At 44.7% G+C, this 20,804-nt stretch overlaps 3 protein-coding genes and 1 long non-coding RNA gene across 4 annotated transcripts; 2 read left to right on the top strand and 2 right to left on the bottom strand.

Moving 5' to 3' along the window:
- Positions 1–503: 503 nt before the first annotated feature.
- Positions 504–13,855, bottom strand: hic2 (hypermethylated in cancer 2). Its single transcript, XM_071483508.1, has 2 exons — positions 13,209–13,855; positions 504–3,275 (listed from the first exon to the last, which is right to left on the bottom strand). Exon 2 carries the CDS (start codon positions 3,189–3,191, stop codon positions 1,428–1,430), a length of 1,764 nt encoding a protein of 587 aa, XP_071339609.1. The 5' UTR covers positions 3,192–3,275; positions 13,209–13,855; the 3' UTR covers positions 504–1,427.
- On the top strand, positions 13,447–15,169 carry LOC139624414 (uncharacterized). The gene is made up of 2 exons (XR_011691656.1): positions 13,447–13,583; positions 14,184–15,169. It is a non-coding gene; the product is annotated as an uncharacterized lncRNA (long non-coding RNA).
- A 124-nt stretch (positions 15,170–15,293) lies between these two features.
- On the bottom strand, positions 15,294–16,773 carry LOC139624413 (melanocortin receptor 3-like). The gene is made up of 2 exons (XM_071483509.1): positions 15,908–16,773; positions 15,294–15,438 (listed from the first exon to the last, which is right to left on the bottom strand). The coding sequence occupies exons 1-2, from the start codon at positions 16,768–16,770 to the stop codon at positions 15,387–15,389; spliced, it is 915 nt and encodes a 304-aa protein (XP_071339610.1). The 5' UTR covers positions 16,771–16,773; the 3' UTR covers positions 15,294–15,386.
- A 2,510-nt stretch (positions 16,774–19,283) lies between these two features.
- LOC139624769 (sphingosine 1-phosphate receptor 3-like) lies at positions 19,284–20,503 on the top strand. Its single transcript, XM_071484146.1, has one exon. The coding sequence runs from the start codon at positions 19,284–19,286 to the stop codon at positions 20,184–20,186; it is 903 nt and encodes a 300-aa protein (XP_071340247.1). The 3' UTR covers positions 20,187–20,503.
- The last annotated feature ends 301 nt before the right edge of the window (positions 20,504–20,804 follow it).

Raw genomic sequence — 20,804 nt, 5'->3', positions numbered from 1 at the left:
ACATTCATAAGATCTTTGGAACACTATACATCTAAACTAACTAACTAACCAACCACTATTTGCTCCAGGCAGAAGCTACAGTACACTTTGAGGTGGGGCCACACTGAGCAGGGCACCCAAAAAGCTATATTTGACAAGTACAGACAACAGCTAAAACAATATTAATGTGTAAAATCTATGAGCATTAAAAAAACCTGTGTTGAGAGATGGGCAGGTTAAAGCATCAGGTGAAAAGTTACCATAATCTACACACTTTTTACAATTAATTACATAGGAACTTTCAACTAATCAACATAGAGTTCGTAAGAGTAATCAGAGGTAGCGAGGTCACAAGCCTATATAAATAGACTTCTCTTTTTTCTGAGGGGAGGAAAGCTATACAGACAAAAAAATAAACGTACCCACTGAACATAATGTTCAGTCTAAAACACCCTCTTCTTACCCCCCATTTAACCATCCCACCCATAAACCCACCCACCCCGACCCAAATCCCTCCCCTCCACAAGAAAAATCCCAAGACCTTCCAGTTTAAACATTCACTGAAACATTACAAGTTCTTTAAGTAAAACAAGTACCTCAAGGGGTTCATCTTCCCAACCAGGATTAATTCCTGGAAGCACTAGCAGGCAAAACCAAAAACAATGAAAATCCTCTCTATATTACTGTGAACAGCTGCAGAGAGGACTTCTGAGTATTTGTCATGTGTAAAAACTAAAACTTCATCCAATGTCATCCCACCGTGAACCTTGCAGTACTTTCAGTTAAAGCATGGAGATGGTCCCAAACCCAGTTATCCCTCCTCTTACATACAGATCCCCATCACCAACATAACAAAGGATATAAAGCTGTCAGGGTAAAAATAATCTTTTTGCTGAATTATTGCCAGTATTGTTTGCACGGGTTTTTGGTCAAAATAGCACTAGAGTACAGAGTGGACTCTCAAGTAAATGCGTTTGAGGAACAATCTGAAAAACTCAAAGACTCAATGCTCAAAGGTAGAAGAGAGGAAGGCTGCTGAGGGGTATCAGGTGAGGGGGCTTGACATTATATTAGTACCCACATTCACATTTGACAGACTTGCAACGCAGACCAGAAGTCATGCCATTCCACACCATGGCTTCGTGACTTTGGAGAGTGACAGGAGTAAATTGTCCCTCTAGAACTCCTGAGAGGTGAGCAGACGGTAGAAACGATGACACGATCCTTGCATCAACAAGATCCCACCGTCACCAAGAGCCCACTGTGGCAAACAGCAACATCATTCACTTAGCCGGGGCGTCGTAAACTGGAATTCATATGTAGAACTATGTGTGTCTGCATGTGAATGTGTTTGTGTGCGTTTCTTTGCTTTTGAGATGGATAAAAAGGTAGAGAAATTTTTTTAAATTTTTTTTTCTATTCCCAGAGTTCTTTGGCTTGATGCATTTCTAGGAGGGTGAGGTGTGCATTCTCAGGTGACTGATGAGGTTGCGCTGCTGGGTAAACTTCCCCCCGCATAGCTGGCATTCATACGGCTTCTCCCCAGAGTGGACACGCATGTGCTCTGTCAGACGGTACTGGCGTGTGAAGCGCATGCCACACTCTTCACATGCAAACGGCTTGAGGCCAAGGTGGCTGCGCATATGGCGTGTCATGGTGCCCCTCTGGGTGAACATTTTGCCACAGATGTTGCAGGGGAAGGGCCTGGTCAGCCAGTGGCTCTTTTCATGTTGTCTCAGCGTTGCCGGGTCTTTGTAGCTCTTACTGCAGACTGTGCACTTGAATGGACGCGTTTCAGAGCCAAAGGTGGAGGGACCTACAGGGGCAGAGAGGTCCTCGGCCTCCTCCTCATCCTCCTCTTTCACAAAGGTTCCTCCCTCCTCTTTGATGTAGAGCTCATCCTCAGTGTGTGTCTCCACGTGAGCATTGAGCTGCTCTGAACTGGGAAAGCCCTTACCACAGGGAATGCACACATAGAGGTTGTCTCCGAATGCTGGCTCAAAACCTTCCTGCCTGTACACGTAGTTGGCGCTTTGTTGTCCCCCTCCTGTTCCTCCTCCACCTCCTGCACTCTCCCCATCACTCTGTCCGCTCTCTTCACTGTGGTCCTGGCCGTTCTCTCCTCCCTCTTCCTCATCTTTACACTGAAAGGACTGTTCAGAGGCGAAGCTGCTACCACTGCCCCCTCCAACCCCAGATGAGCGGCCGTCTTTAGGACCCACAATCACCCCATTAACCAAGGGCCTGTCATGATCTTCAGACTTCAACCCTGATGCCTCTCTTTTAGGCCATTCGTTCTTGCGAGCACCCTGCCGGGATTTCTTCTGGGGTGGGGGCCCATCTGGCTGGTTATGGGTTTCCTCAGAGGTTTTAGAGGAAGAGTTGAGCTCCATGGTTTCTGAGCCACAGGTGTCTACACCTGGTAGGGTGGTCGAGGAGTCGTCCAGTGAGGCACTGTTGGTTGTGGATACTGAGGCAGATTGAGGGGATTCTTGGGAGTTGCTGTGTGGGCTGAGGGCATCAGTGGCTGTGCCCGCAGAGGGAGGGCTCTTCTTGGAAAGGTCTAGTCCAAGGTCTGGTTCCCCAGCACTTCCGCCACTGCTGAGGTTACCATTACTGCCACCATTCCCCCCGTTCCCATTCTTCCCAGAGCTGCCAACAAACATCTCATCATCTGAGAGTTTGTCCCGAAGGCCTTCATCTGGCTGTGGCTGGTCGGCATCAGAAGGGGTTGGAGGATAGTGGTTGATGGGGCCAGCAGGGGTAGAAGAGGAAAGGCGCTGGTTGTTGAGGCGTGAGCGGCAAAGGGGACCTGGAGTGGAGGGTTTACCCGGCAGGGGTTTCCCACCACCGCGCTTTAACTTCTTTCTGCACAGAGCAGCGAGGTCATGGAGCTGGAGGTAGCTGGCTGCAGTTAAGAGGGCACTGAAGTTCTGCTCACTGCTCTGGTCTGATGAGGACAGGAGCTTCCCAGTGTAAATGAAGTCCAGAACTTGTCTGAATACAGAGGGATTTACCATCTCTGTATCAAGGTTAATGAGGTTATCGTGGAGGACCAAAGATTTGAAGTAGATGCTGCTTGCGGCCAGGATGTTCTTGTGGGCACGGAAGAGCGCATTCTCCACCACGATGATGACATCACACAGGAAGCCCTTGGCTCTCTGCTGGTTGAGTTGCAGCAGCAGGTGTTTGGCATGATTTGGCAGTTCCATTTCCACCTTCCTTCTTTCCTACTCTCTCTCTCGCTCTCTCTCTCTCTCTCGCTCTCTCTCTTCCTACACGAGCACCACCTGAAGCTGAAAGAAAAAAATTAAAAGGTCAGCATCATTATGGACATTAAGCATTAGATTGATAGCATGACATTTTTATTCAATACAGTGTGCAATCCAGAGTATATAAATGAAAAAAAGAGGATACAAAATGTTTCCACACTCAAGTTGGCAATGTATGACAAAAAGTCCAAAGATGTTGACCAAGGAATGTGTTTGGTCAACACAGCATGCACAGGCTTGGTAGAAAAACAGAGCTTGCAAGCTTCAGAAGCTTTTTGTGCAAATTTGGTTGAGGTTTATTGCTGCCTTCAGTAGGATTAAAGTGTATGCTTGCATGTCTGTCATATGCAATAGTTAAACTGCATGTGTTATGACTCCCACTGAGACTACATCAATCTAAGCTTTTAGCTCTCTGAGGGAAATTAACAAACTGTTAGCACAGCATGCCACATAATCACATGGCAGCTTAGAAACTGGAACCCTTCCCTCCCTTTTGTCTTCCTTTTTAAACAAATTGCAACTCTGCATGGATCAAGTTCTGATTGTGCACATTGCAACAGTTCTGGTACAAAAGCCAAAGGGGCGGGGAAGCACAAAGGGTAAAGTAACTACTTCTCTGAGATGCCTCCTCTCAGCTTCTCTTCTCTATCTATGCAGAGTAACTCTAGTTTCGATGGGGTGCCCTCTTTGAGTCTAGTCTCCATTAGGTCATGGTAATGTCAGCCCTGCCCCATTGTCTAGGGCTGGGGGGGTCGGTGGCACAGCAGGGCCGGGGGGAGGGATTAGGTGACACCTGAGCAGGTAAAACTACACAGGAGCTAAGGCAGAAGAGGGGGGGGGGGGGGTGTTGCTCAAAGACAAGGATACTACCACCTGATCCTCCAGAGAGGCCCTCATTTATGGAATTAGGGCAGATGAATCTCATTCGCTGTTTAACTACATACTGATGACCTGTTACATACCACGGTGCTCAATTTCTAGACTGACACTGAAAACACAAAGTTTGTTCAAGAAATTTAATGCAATTGATGCAAAAAGCCGACCCACAAGTCAAGTATGTTAGAAACAGTAAAGTGGCAGCCTGGTCTGTCACTGACTAATGTTGAACATGATCTGAAAGCCCTGGGAATGCTGGGAAAATGGACACACATCTTTAATACCCCTGATCAGAGCAGTGTATATCGTATTACAGGAGATTACACAGTAATGCAGAGAAATGCTTAGCTCAGGGCCTAAACACATATGAAAATGTGCCATTTTAACCCAGTGCCAACTTAGAGATTGACTGAAAAATATATTTCATAATATACAACAGGAAAGGAGTGGTTTACTCATCTGAGCTGGAGTGACAGAAGCTGTTTATCAAAAACATTTAAAACATATCAGTTTTAAAACAATGTTTATTCTGCCTACAAAGTCTGTTCTCCCTTTTTTTGTTTTTTTAAATAATACTAACCAAGATCAATTGAATAAAGATTAAGAATGTAGTTCAGAGTCACTATGTATTTAGTTTCATCATTTCCTATAACAATTCAATTCAGCTTTCACAACTGTCTTAAAACAAAGCTTTGGACATACTGGCCTACAATAAAGCTCCTCAATCACTAAACAGTTTCTAATGAGAAACTACAAAATCCACTGAAGAAAGTGATATCACAGGTTTGGATGATAAGAACAACACACTGTTGGAAAAACAGTCTATCACAGGCAACAGCAAACACTGTGCATGAGCAAGGGGTAAATTTCTAAGTTGGAGATGGCTGGCTGATGTATCAAACCGGCTCTGTTGGAACAGTCAGAGTAGCTGATACAATCAGCTGGAGTGATCATTACTCTCAGGTCCAGGCCTGGGCTTGCCTTCTCTGCTTTGACATTTCTCCTCATGGTCTTCTTCCCCTCCCCCGTCTTTCCTCTGCTCCTCTCCTCCACACTCTCTCTCTCCTCCCACCCTCACCAGCCTCTCACCGGGCACGAAGGCACATCGCAGGAACCATTTGCCGTCCCCAACATGAATCATAATGAGCCATCCTGAAATACATAACCCAGTTCTGCTGTTAAATTGCAGAGTGTGCTACAGGGGCACATGGCACTCAACCCTGCAGGCAGGCATTAAGGAAGAAGAGGGCTGCTGGAGAAAGAAGGGCCTCTGCTACGATGCCAGCCAGGAAGCCATATATCAGTCAAGTCTCTCTCTTAACATACACACACACACCTCTGCAGGCTTTATGGGGGGATTCAAGAGGCTTTTCCAGCAGTCCAACATAAAAGGGGGCTGGGCTCAGAGTAGAGAAGCCAGCTCAAAAAAAAAAAAAAAAAAAAAAAAAAAAAAGCCATCCCCCACCCCCCTCCTCCTCTTCTGCGTTCTCTCTCTCCTCCCCCCATCACCCACACAGCTACCCTCTCCCCCTGGCCCCTCCGGTGCTCTGCCGTGCCGGCTGGATTCCAGGGAGCTGCTAATGGATTACGGCTGATCTATATGCAGCTAGGGTGGGACACGTGTAGGCCCAGCTCCCCTTCCAATGGTGCTGCCCAGGAAAACAGGCTTAATACCACTGGGGACAGATAGGTCTGCACCACCATAGCAGCTCCATCAGCGAGTGCACGGTGCTCTTTGCAGTTTGGAGAAACGTTTCCAATATCATAATGAGACTGTTATTCTGTTCCAGCATCACTGCCTTACAGTTATGCTGGAAGGCAGGGATGGATGAACTATTAGAAAGACGATACTGCCAGAACAGCTAGAACGATGTTTCCAGTATGCAGGATGACTAGTTCATACGTGTGTTATGTAGTTGGCGAGCAGCATTTCCAGCAGGATTGGATTCCAGTATTTTTTAAACCCTCTGCACAGGCTGACAGGGAGGTTGAGAGATGGCAAGATCCCTGGTAGCTGTGAGAAACAAGACTTGCTCGGACCAAATATGGCACCACATACCAACCGAAGCCAGCCCTGGGCTTGGACTGCAGACCAGGGTAGATGTTGCCCTTCAAGCACAGCCACAGGATCAACTTACCTTGCCTGCAGTGTTAACCTTTTCAAAAACTGACTGTGGCTTAATGATAGAGAAGCCAACCGCATTTTAAAAACACAGCAACCTACTGTTGGGCCTCAACCTTGACTTGTTTCAGGAGGCCGCTGATGAGGAGATGAGCAGACAGGGATGTTTACACAGACTTGACAGACATGATCAGGATAACATATCCTTTGTGTTGATCTGGGACTGAAAAGTAGTCAGTGTCAAAGTGCCCCCAGCAGTGAATTAAGGCTGGTCTCCTCTAAATTAAATTGGTTACACCAGAGATCTGGATGATCTGGCTTTACTTCATTTACTTTTGCCTGTCATTGCATCCTTGTTTCCAAGGAGTTTATGGATTAAACAGCGAGCTAGTAAAACCTTTCACAGTCAGCGTTCATGCAGCGAAGGTGACTGAGAGAGCAGTGGGCTGTGGCACTAATCTCCTGAACAGAGGGTAGAGAGCCAGGAGAGAGGGCAGAGGTGAGGCAAAGTCCTGTGGCGCAATAACAAAACACACCTCGCTACTGCGAAAGGTCATCAGCTAACCACCAATAGAAAACAAGGCTGAGAAGGATTTTAAAAACATAATCAGCCTGGGCTTTATTGCAGGGTTATCTTTCACACCAATTCTTTTAAACAATGTACAGTAATGGCTGTAAAAAGGGGGCGGATTGTCACACTGTGCAGCGACAGACGGAGACAAGAGCTGGATGTGCAGGAAGAAGATTTCTTTTTAAGCAGATAGGGGAAAAGAGCCAATCATGCACACAAGCAAAGGGCCTTGATGTGTGTGCACACTCGCAGAAGGTGCTCTTAGACACATGCACACAGCACATACACACCCAGAGAGTATACTGGTGGGCAGAGGGAGTGGGGGAGGGGTTAGGGGGATGGTACAAAGCCAGTTTGAAATACAAACACTGAGCAACCACCTCTGAGCCATTTCAACATGGCTGACGCTGCTGCATGGGTAAGGTTGATCCAAGCAGGACTCATGGGTACTGCAATTATCCGAGTTTCAGTTCTCTCGTGAGCAAAAGGAATGGCTCACAGTACAATGAGGAGATTAAAGAGAACAGCTGTGCTTTTCAGCTACCCACTCTGTGCGTTCCTTTTCACCTGCGTTATATCTGCTGCATCGGAGGAAAACACCACAAACACACACATCTCCCTGATGATGTGAACACGATTACAACGTCACGATTCAGGCTGAGGCAGCAAATTTGAGAATGCTGTAAAAACGCGCAGGTAAATGCAGACGGTCAGTGTATTAATGGTGGGGAATCTTTTCCTCGCCCAGAGCATTTAGCTTCAGCAGAGAGCAGACAAAATTTCCTTGCATGTTTCTACAAATAGTCCACTGTTCAGCTGTGGAAAGCAGCTTACTTATCGCGATTTTAATCAGATTTCGGATTGGTTACAAGGATGCACTTATACGAGTAATGATGTTTCCTTTCATCCTGCCACACTGCTGCCAAAGCGAGACTTTCCCTGTCTGAAGTCTTTGTCATGCACAAGCACACAAGTAAAAAAAAAAAAAAACCTTTTCAGAAAGCCTGTTAAGCATACACATGGCAAAGAAATCAGGTTTCGCCAGCTGAAATCTAGCAGTGTTAAACCGGTTTGCCTTAATCCTATAGGTCATTTATAAGAAAACTGTTTTGTGTGTTTCATAATGTTTTAGAAATTGGACAACTGCAGTAAGTTGACAATACCTAGGGAAGTTTTGTTGAAATGAGAAAGCATACCTCTAAAAGAGAAATAAGTAATTTAACACAAGTAAAGTTTCATCCAAAACCTTAGTCCAGTCTTATATTTTTGCACTAAATTTAAAACATGCCCTTCAGTCTTGAATTTAATTTTCTCTTGTGATATATAGAAAGCCGGGCTATTCAAAAAGGTGTCATGTTGAGCAGAATATGCAGGTTTTTTGTTCCAGCCAGCGACTACAGAGGATGAAATAACAAGTGAAATCACCTGCTGTGGTCTTTGCTTGAAATAAAACCCTACCTACACTCATGTCTCTGTGGCAAATGGTTGAATAGTTCTGATGCAGAGCATCTGCTGGAATTCTGGACGCTGATCCAATTCTAGTTATAAACTCTGAAAAGCTGCAGAAGAGACGTCCTGCTGTACAAAAGCTCCGAAACATTAGGACAAGGTGAAGGCTGATCTTCCCTGTCTCATGAAGACATGAATTTCTGCATCATTGTTGGATATAAATGCTAGTGAACAGGTGCATGACCCTCGTGCTGCATGGCTGAAGGGGGGGGAGTACATGAATTACAGTATCCCTGCTGCAGTCTGGGTAGAACTCTTCCAATTAAGACTAATTTTCTGTCAGGCGGTTCAGCCATGTTGCAGACAAACAAGTCCTGCCCAGGGTGCAGTGGAATGAAAAGAGCCCCATCCATTTCAGCACAGGAGGGGGTCAATGGTTGTTGTGTACCCCAGATGTGCCAGTGCTGTGCAGCAAGGGAAGAAAAGGCAAGACTCTCTCACACACATTAAAACACTCACACAAGCACATGAGGCCTCTTACATGTACAACTCCACATGTAATCAAACCCATGGGTGTATTTCTATGTGAAAAAAAAGCCTGTCTAAATAACACCTTTTTCATTTCAGCATTTTCTTGCACCAGGGCATTAACATCAGTGAATTCAGGGGAAAATATTTTCCTCATGTGAGAAAACAGTAGTGTGAGTCTTAACAACTCATGACAACAGGTCATGAATGAAATGTGTTCTGTGGTGTGCATGTCAGCCACAGGTAATACTAGACACTAAGGCCACAGCCAAGTCTAGAGGGAGTAACAGGTATACAAGTATACTTTACCCTGCTTTCAAAAATAGCACACACACACCCAAAACTTTCCCAAAATTCCCCTCGTTCACATCTATTGTTGTGACGGTGCTGGTTGCAGCTGCCTCAACTCGGCCAATATTATTCAATCAGCACGGGGCAATTTAACGTCACGATTAAGAAGGTACAATAAAATATTGAGGACAAGATATGAGGACAGGGCCAAACACCAGATTTTTTTTGAGAGGGGGGGGGGGGGGGGGGGGGGGTATTAATGTACAGGCAGAGATCAGCAGTCATTTCTATGAAGCTAAAAATACAGAATGGAAAATCAAACATCCAGTCCAGTGTTTTTCTTATATTCACAGTGGCTACAGAGACTTTTTGATTGTTATTGAATTTCTAAGAAAAAAATATATCTAAAGACATGTTTTCACTTTGTCATTATGAATTCCTCTGCAGCTGTATCTGACAAGAACCAGGAAGCAGCAACATAATGGGACCAGGTGGAATTCAATGCACAGAATACATGGCTTATCTTTTGCGTTTCCTGGTTTCACTTAATTTTAACAAGTCTAAAAATCAAGTGTTAAATATCCTCCCATCGTATCTAAATCCTTTCAAATTCCTAATATATATAAAATGTATTTTACTTTAGCAAAAGCTTATAGCACTTGAAGCACAAATAGCTTGGAGTTACCACTCTCTCTTTCTTTCTTGCTGCCATGGGTTTATGTATAAGTGTGCATCTCTGTGTGTCGTCTATGTTGCATTGTATTTTGTGGCTGAGTTGCTGCATTCAAAGTGCCCCCTGGAGAAATTAAATAAAGACTGAAAGAACACTGAGACTTTCACTGAGGCTGCCAGCAATACTGGTTCATAACCGACACCCACACAGTGAATCCAGCTGTATATCCTCACCAAAAGTGAAGTAATCAACCGCTTCACTAACGAGTATATGATTGGTGTGGTAAAGTGGCCTCTGTCTTAAGAGAATGAACTTTGCTGATGAGATAAAACCCCACATAAAAAGCAGCAGACCCACATGACCTGGTGCCTAATGCTTAGGTTAAGGACAGAGGGCATGTTGGGTAAGGAAAGATCCTGTATGGTCCAAGGTTTTAGAGAGCTGCCACCCCCTCCTCCTAGCCCTTCAGCCTTTACACACTGCATAACCTTCTGGCTATCAGCACTACATTCCACAGACTGTTTCTTCTTCTCAAAGACAACAACAACCCTGCCCTGAGGTGTTTTAGCCACTGAACGAGACCAAACTGCCCTCCAACAGGCAGGGCAGAACGGAACGGACAGATCCGTGTAGATACGACAGCCCAGCACAATCTATAAGTCCTCGTCCAACATGTCAGCAGAACATATAGCCTAAGTAACCTTCTTACTGCAGTGCGCTGCCCACACACGCCACTGTAAGCCATGATCACAATGTACACAGGATACCGTGTGTGTATTGAGAAGGGGAAGGGACAAGAAGGTTGAGGCAAGACCAACGGCCGATCATGAGGATCATGAGGCGCGCGCACACACACACACACACACCCAAACACACAGGCCTCAAATTACCCTCCAGGCCTGCTACTTTGTAGTCCACAGTAATCACTGAAACTAGTCACACTGATCAGTTGACTTGACTGAATAAACTTGTTTGACACTTATTACTACGTATAATGTAGACAACGTCTACCTTATGCAGATGGTTAGAATTGGCAATGACATAACTTTATTGCACTCTTTGGTCATGTTTCCCCCTCATGCCTGTGAGGTTTCATGGTAGAGATACCAGCTGGCTAAACATCTGCCTCATAGTCTAAAGGAGTGGTGAAAATTCAACACAGTATCCTCACTCACACAAGTTCAGAACTTCTGCATACCTGCTTAAGTTTGTAAAAGACACCGTCTTCAAAACACCGGGATCACATGAACTACACACTCAGTACTGCCGGTCTGCAAAGCTTATTACTGTTACAGATGCAGCATTGTCTCCATGCTTAAGGCAGTTCAGCCAGGAGCCATGTTCCAGCTTTACAAGCCTCATCAAATTAGATTATGTACATAAAGTTTAAAATGTATTTTGATGTATCCCATCGAGCCTTAAATATCTTTCAGCAATACAGCTGAAAAGTTGTTTGGGCAAATTCTAGCCTGGCAGGCAGAGAAGCTGCACACTTTAACCAAACTTCTGTGTGGGTGTAACCAGCCCAAATATAATCCTATAATCTTCATATTATAGGCTAGAGCACCCTCCACCCTGAACTGGATAAGAGGTTGTGAAAATAGATGGATTTGTCTTCATATTTGTGTAAAAATAACAGTGAAACTTCGCATTTGTCAAAACTCCTGACAATCTGTCAACTTAAAATTAGTTTGATGCAAGGAACTGCCCTGGGCCTATCCAATCTGAAGAATGAAAACAGCTAACTTTGTGAGCTTAAGCAGCAAACAAGGCTATGCAAAACCATTCAGTCATGTATGACAAGAACAAAAACAGGAAAAACGTTGTGGCTAACCAACTTGGCCTGGCACTGGACGAGTGAGAACCTCTGGCCTCTGCTGGGGCGACACTTTTTACGTCAAGCAGCAAGTGTGACACATTTCATACAAAAACTGGCCAAATTACTGTGAGAGAGTTTCCCATTCCTACACTGTCACACACAGCGTGGGTACCCCATTTCCATTAACTCTAATACAACAGAAGTGTCTTATCACAATAACATCTAGCTGTCATTTTCCTAAGTTGAAACTAAGCAATGTAAAACAGACCTGTGGTTAAAAAAAAAAAATTGGGGTTATACAAAAACAGCAGCCAGTCAGAGGAACCCACATTACTGACATTCCTGTGCCTTATTATCTCCATGCCCCTTGGTACTTTAACAACTCTAATCACCTGAGAAGCCAAGCTGCCTTAACACCTGAGCACATACATTGTTTTAACAGCCACCAAGTGATCTGTGGTTCTCCTGAGTTTGATAATCAAATGCTCAACCTTCCGATGTGAGTTGTTTTTTTGTTGTTGTTTTTTTTTTGGCTTTATCGTAATGATCATTTACATGTGGAAATGAACATCATGCAACGCTGTCTCTACACGGAACAGCAGTTTTGGGTCACAGTGTAACGCTACACCCACGCTGGAGCTGATCACAAAGATGGTCGATGTACAGCAGTCGCCCACCTATAGGCTATAAAGACATATACAACCCCCTGCATCCAGACAATTCTCGTTCACAAGACAACGTTTTAAACCATAGAGGCAGCTGCGTCTACATTGCACTGGGTATATTAGCAAGCCAAGCCTGTATTATTATTATTATTATTTTTTTTAAGTAGCTATACCTACGACCAAGGTGGCTTACCCTACATATAAACAATGCAGATTACACTACGGTTATCGGCTGTTAACATCTTTACGATTATCAGGATACCGATTGCGCAAGATACCGTGCGTAAAATCCACAGGATGAGTCCGGCTTCATTTTTAAACACATTCAGTGCAATTTACCGCTATTTTGGGGGGAGGGAGGAAAAAAAAAAGTCAGCGTTATCATCAGGCTACATGACAGGGATCGACTTAGATGAAACCTTCACCTCGTTACCTTATATGTTGGCAAACACTTCATTGAACTGGCTGGATTCTAAAGCAGAGAAAACGGGGTAAAAGTGTGGAAACATTTCAGCATTTCTGCGACGAGACGTTAGTGGGTCCTCTCTCTGTGTGTGTGTGTGTGTGTGTGTGTGTGTGCGCTTTGCCAGCCTGGTAATTATTTGGTACACACTCGTCCCGTGAGGTATCTCCCATAAGCCCACGACGCCCAAATAAACGCCACAACATTTGCAAGCGATTTGTGTGACGGCTTCGAACAGAAGCGGCGATGAACCCGGACAAATACAGTGCGATCCCTCGGCTTGCCAGGCAGACTGGTAGAGCCAGAGCAGGCACCAGCGGAGCCCCTTTTTGTTGGCACGCCGTGGAAAAAACACCACCGTAAACGCCGAAAAGCCTTGCGATCCTTGCAGCAGCTGGGAGAAGGAAAAAAACCCCCCCGATCCGATCGAAACGGGCGTAAAAGCAGCTCCGTGGCGCATTTACAATCCAAGCCAAAGAGAAATAATTTCTTTTAAATACCTTATTACATCGGTAGGATCGTTCTCAAGCGTTCTTTAGCCTACCATCCTCTTGCTCATCTCACAGCCTTCGGGACGCCATGTTGCAAGCTTATGACGTTAGGCTTCCTCACCCCTGACCCACATTTGAATAGAAACCAGCCCAGAGTGCAGCAGAGAAAACATCCCACAGTGGGAGGGTTTGGCCACTTTCTCAGCCCCAGGACCCCTGGCAACTTTACCTGCAAGATGGCAGAGAGAGAAAGAAAGGCAGGGAGGCGGAGGAGGAGAGGGGACGGGGGGCGGGGGGGGGGGGTCTGCTGTGTTTCAAACTGTGGTTTAGGCCTCCTTCTCCCAGCAGCACGGCTCAGCCATGGTCCCACACAGCTGAATGCAGGTCTGCGCAGCAAAAAATGTCTGACTTGATAAGTGATATTGAGTAATGGTTAGACCGGTTCCTAGTTCAAAATCCTAATTGAAAAAAGACAAATAATGTTTGAGAGGGTGTGACAGCAACTCGCAGTTTCGCCTGCTGTAGAAACCCGGTGTTAGTCGACCCTGCGTTGAAATACAGCGGTACTGTTGATTACTAAGCGTTTTAATCAGGGTTGTTCCGCAGGCCAACGAAATGATCTTGTATGACTCCGCCGTTTAAAAATAAAAAGCTCGTTGCACGGATTCAGATTGATTTGAATTTTTTTTTTTTTTTTTGCAGTGTATGAATGGTTTCTCTGCAGTGCACATTTAACACGTAATGCATTTAATGCGCCTGTTGGAAAGAAACCAGCATCCTCAGTGTTGGTCCATATTTTAAAACCACTTCGTCAGTTGGACTGAAGACGATAGTAACAATCTGAGACTCATCTCAAATCTCAGTGACTCTGCAAGAATGTGTATCAGTCCACTTTTTATACTGTTTGGTAGTTTTGACAGGGGTCATGCGCGCAATACTCAAACTAAATATGATTTGTGTGCATGTTTTTCATGTTTTTTTCAGATGTTTCCGGGGTCCTTTGTGTAAGAGTATGTACAGTCCGGTTGGTGACCAATCTTCTGGGCTAGTCAGACGATTTAAGAGGTAACAGCAGAGAGAGAGAAAGAGAGAGAGAGAGAGAGAGAGAGAGAGAGAGGAAATGGCTGTGGTTCAAATATTGGGCACCAGATGTGCGGAAGTGTGGCCGTCGGCTGGCTCCTCCTCTCAACACAGAAGACCTACACCAACCTTCAGCCAATAGCACACAGGATACAACCTCACTGATGGGCTTGGCCACCATAACATTTATCGGATCTGTATCAACGAGATTACTTTGATGACGGCACCTGACTGAGGCTGTTAATGAATCTACAAGCCCCCCAGGAAATGCACACTCATCCAGATATAGTATCAGTCCGGTCTCCCCTGATTTATGCTCACGGTTCACTTCCCGCTGGATGTCCAGGTTATGGCGCTGTGCCAAAGTGTTCTTCTGACACTCTGTGGTTGCCGCGGAAACTGCATCCTCTGCGGGGAAGCTCGGCGCATAAGAGTTGCGTAATCAAGGTGCTGAGACGCACTGCCTGTGTGTCTGTAGATTACTGACTCGCCCCGGCTGAGGATCCATCAGGATTAACAACGGTGGCTACGAGCCACACGTCATAAACTTTAGAAGTGATGTTACGTAAATCAGTCTGTGTCCAGTGGGAATTTATTTTTTGTTTGTATGTACTACAGCAGAAGAGTCAGGGAAACACTAAGATACCAGAGGCTTGTCAGAACAAGTCGGCACACTTGTCCCTTTAGTTCATATTGTTTCCAATAAGCCTGAGGAAGCTTATTAAGAGAATCGAAAAGTGATGAATAATAAAGAAAACATGTCTGACAGATATGACAAAAAGCTTCAGTCTCAGTCACTGACAACCTTTGATTTTTATTCATTGACATATGTGGTATAAAAAATAACTAATTTCAAGCATGCCAGTGTTCATTTGTAATTTCAAAATAAATTTAAAAAAAAAAACATCTACAGTTATTGTTCATTGTGATTTGGGAACAACACTGGAAACTGGATGAAGCATTTCCAGCATCTTCTAAGAAACCCTGAGCCTGAGCTGTGTTTTCAGCGTTTGACCGCCGGCGTGGATCCCCACCGGTCTGCGATCAGTTTGGTTGTGTTGGCGTGGATTTTAAAACAACATTGACATTGACTTTGACATCCGTCCACTAAGCAGCCCGGACTGGGTGATTAACGGGGAGAAGTCGTCCAGGACACAAGCTTCATGAAGGGAATGAAAGAGAAGGGGGGGAAAAAAGACATTTGCATCAATTTCAAGATTGAGTTATTTATTGACAAACCAACTCAACACTTAGGACATCTGTCATGGAAGAGAAAACAAACAAACAAGATCCACATCAAACCGACCATTTAAAAACATGCAAAGGCATAAAGTACAAAACAAAGCCGAAAAAAGCCATAAAAAAAAAATCTGTTTCACTGGAGCCTTCCCCTACAGTCACAGCACAAGGTAAATATTTGAAAGAACATTCAGATTATTGTCATACATACATTATTTTAGGGTTAAAAAAAAACAAAACAACAACAAATAAACCAAAAAGTTTTCTGCAGCATCTATAAAGTGACTCTGTGTTCGGGTGTGAGCAAATCTTTGCGTAAAACCTGTGAAAACCAGACGAGACTATCTCAGGACAGCGCAGAGGAGCCAACAACACCATCACCTTCTTACCTCCTCCTACAGCAGGGTCTCCACACTCTGGTGAACAGCGTCGCTCTGAGGGGGCTGCACCCTCTGATGTACAGGATGGGGGTCAGGGCGGCGTTAACTCGGGGCAAGATGCGAAGAGGGTCAGTGCCCTCATTCTTAAACGTGGAACAGGGTAAACCAAAGAAATTACAGGCAATAACGTGGGAGAATATAGGAAGCCAGGTCCCTAAGAAAAACGCAGCCACCACCAGTATGAGATACACCGAGGAGCGCTTGCTCTCCCTCTCCTCGGAGGGCGGCTCCCTCTCCAGCTGGAACCTGGCTATGATGAACAGTCTAATATTCAGCCCTATCATTATGATCACTGTGAATATGTTCCCCACAAACGTCCCAATGCTGGTGATCTGTTTGGCCACCCCGACCGTGACCAGGTTGTTCAAGGCCACGATGAAGAAAGCATAGACCCAGTAGGCAAAGATGACCATCAGGGTCCTCTTGCGGGTCATGCGGTGGGAGTATTTAAAAGGTGACACCACCGCATGGTACCTGTCAGCCTGCGCGGCCAGGATGGCCATGTAAGACAGACCGAGAAATGTGTGTGCGATGTAAAAGGTTCTGGTGGGGGAGTCGAAGGAGTCCCTCACATCGAGAACACCGGCGTAGTAATAAGACACGCCGGTGCAGACGTCGCTGAGGCAGGTGCTCAGCATGTACATGACGCGGTTCTCGCTGCGCAGCGCCTTGTTCAGCAGTATGGAGAGCGACACAGACACGTTGAGGAAAACGATGGCTGCAGCCAGGAAAATGTTGAAGAGGAGCATCAACACGTTGCCAAAACTTGTGGGGGGCAGCACAAGAGACCAACCCTGGCTGCTGTTACTCATCTGTGCAGGGGAAGACGTGTGTGCAACAGAAGTGCTCAGGACGTCATTGCACAGCACAGACGGGCAGCAGTGCAGCTGTGCGACTGTGGAGCTGTGGGGCGGGGGGCGGGGGGGGGGTTACCTCTGCTCTGATTTATGTAGCACAGTCAAGCTTACAAGAAGACCTGGGTGACTTTAAATCCCGTGACAACAAGTCAACAAGCTCCTGATAAAACAGACAGAGGTCAACATCTTGTTAAAGTGACTGAGGTAATAGGCCTAAAAATAACAGCACAAGCAGGATTAAATGAATCTTTTATCATTTTTCAGTTTACATTCTATTCACATCTTAAAGTTCTGACTTTAATTAAGTGATCTAAATGTTATTATTCTACTGTTTTGTTTTCTTGTAAAGCACCTTGACTTTATGAAAGAAAAGAAGACTCTGCCAACATGTGTTAACTGCGCAAAGTGTTTATTCAGAGAGACTTGTAAAGAGCGTTTCAGTGACGTCATGTTTTTACATGAAAACAAGAAAAGGATTTTGTCAAATGTGTAAGATTAATGTGCGCTTGAGATTAAATGGATGTCAACTTTCCCATTGCACTTCTTTTCAAGTGTATGTTTGTTGACAGAGCTTCAGGAGAAAAAGCAGTGAACCAAAAGCATTTCTACATCATTACCGTAAGTGGATCACACTTTCCTACATTAGGATTTACAAACTGGCACTACCTGTCAAAAGTTTTGGAACATCCCCATTTTTCCAGTTTAAAAAACAAAATGTCACCAAAAAAAATGAAAAATCAAGAAGTTCAAGAAGTAACTTGCAGCATTAGACACAAATGAAGCACTGAAAGTTAATGCAAACAGTTGCTACAGGTGGCCCAACTTTAACTGATGACTTACAAACCTTCTGTCTGTGTTGGATCAAACTGCATCAATGCACCCTCTGAGGCATTATTAGAACAATACTGTATGGAAGTAATCGTATATTGTATACTTGTATTTTGTCATCAGAATGGTGATATATATATATATATATAAAAAAATAGAAAAAGACAAGTAACAAGGGAGGACAAACAGGTTGGTCAGGAGTTCATCCTATGACCCAAAACATTAAGAATGGAACGATGGCTTCACATGATGGAAGACCAGCACAGTCCACAGACTTAAACCAAATGGAGCCGGTTTCCAGTGAACTGGACAAAAGGTGAAAGCAAAGCTACCTGCAACTGCAATTTGTGGGAAATTCTGCAGCAGTGTAGGGACGAACTTTCTAAACAACGTTTGATTTCCATTGTGGAAACACAAGCGTTCAGCTGCTGGATGAGTCAAAAATTCATATTATATATAGTTCAACAAGAAGATTCCATGATTCCTCAAAAAACACTGAAACATAAAATTATGTAGCCTTTAGTTAAAAGTTTAAATAAGAGCTGGAAATGTAGGTGTTCTAAAACATTTGGCTTAAATTACTTAGAATTGGAGAAAGAGACATAAAACACCCCTTTACAGGCTATGATGGGATGTGTGACAAGAACCCATACAACTTACATAGTGAAGACTGGTGATAACAGTAGACTGTGCTTTGGCCATACTACAGAGAAACAGTGGTTTATTCCGCCCTCTAGTGGCTGAAGAACGCATAGACTTTAGTCAGCTATTTATTTAGTTTCACCAAACTCTGTGCAAAGATTTAAAAAACAAACAAACCCGTGTCTCTTATTGCATGTGTTTATATCGTTATGGGCTAATACAGGCTTTGTTGTGTTGGTTAGATTTATAATTGAATCGGCTCTTCATGCCCATGCAGTGTAATATGGAGGACATCCACTGTATAATCAATGTCAACATTAGTCAGTAAAATTAGTCCTAAAATTACGTTCCTATACAACTAAACACCCACAACAAATATGTCTTTAATCAAATATGTTGATAGCCAAATGAACATAGTCCCATTAGTAGTATCTTCACAGCCAGCAAAACATAATTTGTTTTAGGCCTATGTAGGCTACTTAGTTAAGTTTAGAGAACGATCCATGTTTGATTTAATATCCTACAGAGAAAGTGATTACAGACGCAGCATATTTCTTTAGGATCCATTTACCCAAAACCACCATCTTTCCCTGACCTGAACCAAGGTGCTTTAAGGTGCTCCGCTGGATCTGAGCTCAGGGCTCAGCAGCGTTTACTCAGAAAATAAGTAACCTTAAAAAGTTTTTACCCTGAAAACGGGCTGGTGGTGGGGAGCGTCACAGGGCCATCCTGGACCATGCAGAGGTCAGACTTCCGGTGAAGGCCACTAAAGAGTGGTGCGGCAACACCAGGACGCACAAACAAGTGATTGGCGATCACCTTGTTTTCACCATTACTTTCCCAAACACCCATGGATCCATATCTACTTAACATGAGATCTGTTTGTGCCACAGCCTCTGCTCTCCAGAGATTAGGAGGTGCGCCGAAACTCTGACAAGTAGCATCATTCATGTGGGCTATAAATATAGTGAATGCTCGTCTCCTGACGGGGCGCCAGGATGCTCCTCAACGCCACCGTCCCTCTGTCGGTGGACTTCGACACTCCGGAGGACTTCCTCATCTTCATCTTCCATATTGTGTTCGCCACAAGCGCCGTGCTCGTCGCCGGCTCGGTGGTCATCGGGATCTCCTGCTCCCGGTCTCTCCGAGGCCAGAACCGGTTTGTCTTCATGTTGAACACGAGCATCAGTGACACTCTGACCGGCTTCTCGGTCTACTACCTCGGCCTCTTCGACGTCCAAGAGGGCTATCCCTCAAGGAATGGGACCTACTACATCTTGCCCTCATTCCTAGGTGTCAATGTGTTAACCTTCCTCTTCGCTCAGTTCGACCGGTACTTTGCCGTGTGCCACCCATTCTTTTACAACCGCTACATCACCAGGTCCTTTGTCATCGGGATCTGCGCCTTTTGCTGGATCTACACATACTCCATCCTCACGTTGTCGAACATGGTGCCCATTTCAAAGGCGGCTCAAATACACGCGTTTGGTGTGATGACTCTGCAGATTATAGTTCTCATTAAAGTGCTGATGACCATTAAATTGTACATCATAGCCAGAAATCAGCTGGTGAGGGAGGCGCCCAGTGCCGAGAGAGACAACAAGAAGGAGTCGCTGCGCATCATTGTGTTTGTGGTTATTTGTTTCTTGGCCCTGTGGTGCCCATCCTTTGTCAATATCATTGTCAGACAGTTGACCAGGAAAGGTCTGACGTTTAGAAATGAGGCCACTAACCTGTTCGCCATCATGGCACGCCTAAACGCACTGGTCACCCCGGCTGTGTACATCTGGGGCAGCCCGGCGCTGCGGGGGGTCATATGGAGAATAGTGTGGCGGAGGATCTGCCCCAGAATGAGGGCAAGGTCGGTCTCAAAAGCTACCGTGATTTCTTTGGGTGTTTAGGAACATTTGATTTTTGTCCATTTTTGTGTGTAAATAAAATTATGAATCATTATAAGGAATTCTAAGGACTAACTGGGCAGATCACGGGGCTGCCACGACAGGTGTTTCAGTCAGTTTTGAATCAGCAGGAGTGCTCAGTCACCACGTTTTAAATGTGCCGTTTTAATGCCCGAAACAAACGCACTGGGCAGATTGAGCAATCGGACTTTTGTGTGTGAAGTCTGGTGTAAGACCAAAGGGAGGGCTGTTGGTACTGCACCTGAATGACTGATTCTGACATCTCATTTCACAAAGAATGTGTTGTTTAAATAAATGTTGTCCGCATGAAACACATCTGACATTTTTTTGTAACAATGGTCGCGATGGCCTGAGCTTGAAATCTGAATATGGATGTTGTGTTTTGATTTTCTGCAAAATGTATCCAGGCAGGTTACAGGCGCCTATTATTTCTCTATATTCATGTCTATATTCATGTCACATCCTTTCTTACTGTTCTTTAAAGCTGTTTTAAAAGTTTGGGTGGTATTTTAATTATGAAACTTTCTATTACGTTTTACTTAATTATGGGATGCTACACTATTAACGTTTGAGGTTAATTTATCATCCAAACACACCTAT

This window comes from Trachinotus anak, unplaced genomic scaffold (genome assembly GCF_046630095.1).
Source record: "Trachinotus anak isolate AG129_WGS33_773 ecotype Australia unplaced genomic scaffold, CSIRO_AGI_Tana_v1 ptg000008l, whole genome shotgun sequence".
Taxonomy (NCBI): domain Eukaryota; kingdom Metazoa; phylum Chordata; class Actinopteri; order Carangiformes; family Carangidae; genus Trachinotus; species Trachinotus anak.
Note: the sequence above shows the minus strand (reverse complement) of the source record. Positions and strands in the feature narration are given on the sequence as shown.

Bases quoted from the DNA above. Each gene is read 5' to 3' on its own strand.
- hic2 (XM_071483508.1), bottom strand. From the start codon at position 3,191: ATGGAACTGCCAAATCATGCCAAACACCTGCTGCTGCAACTCAACCAG.
- LOC139624413 (XM_071483509.1), bottom strand. From the start codon at position 16,770: ATGAGTAACAGCAGCCAGGGTTGGTCTCTTGTGCTGCCCCCCACAAGT. The intron at 15,439-15,907 runs GTAAGAAGGTGA...CCCTTCATGAAG, and splicing joins AGACCCTGCTGTAGGAGGAG to CTTGTGTCCTGGACGACTTC.
- LOC139624769 (XM_071484146.1), top strand. From the start codon at position 19,284: ATGCTCCTCAACGCCACCGTCCCTCTGTCGGTGGACTTCGACACTCCG.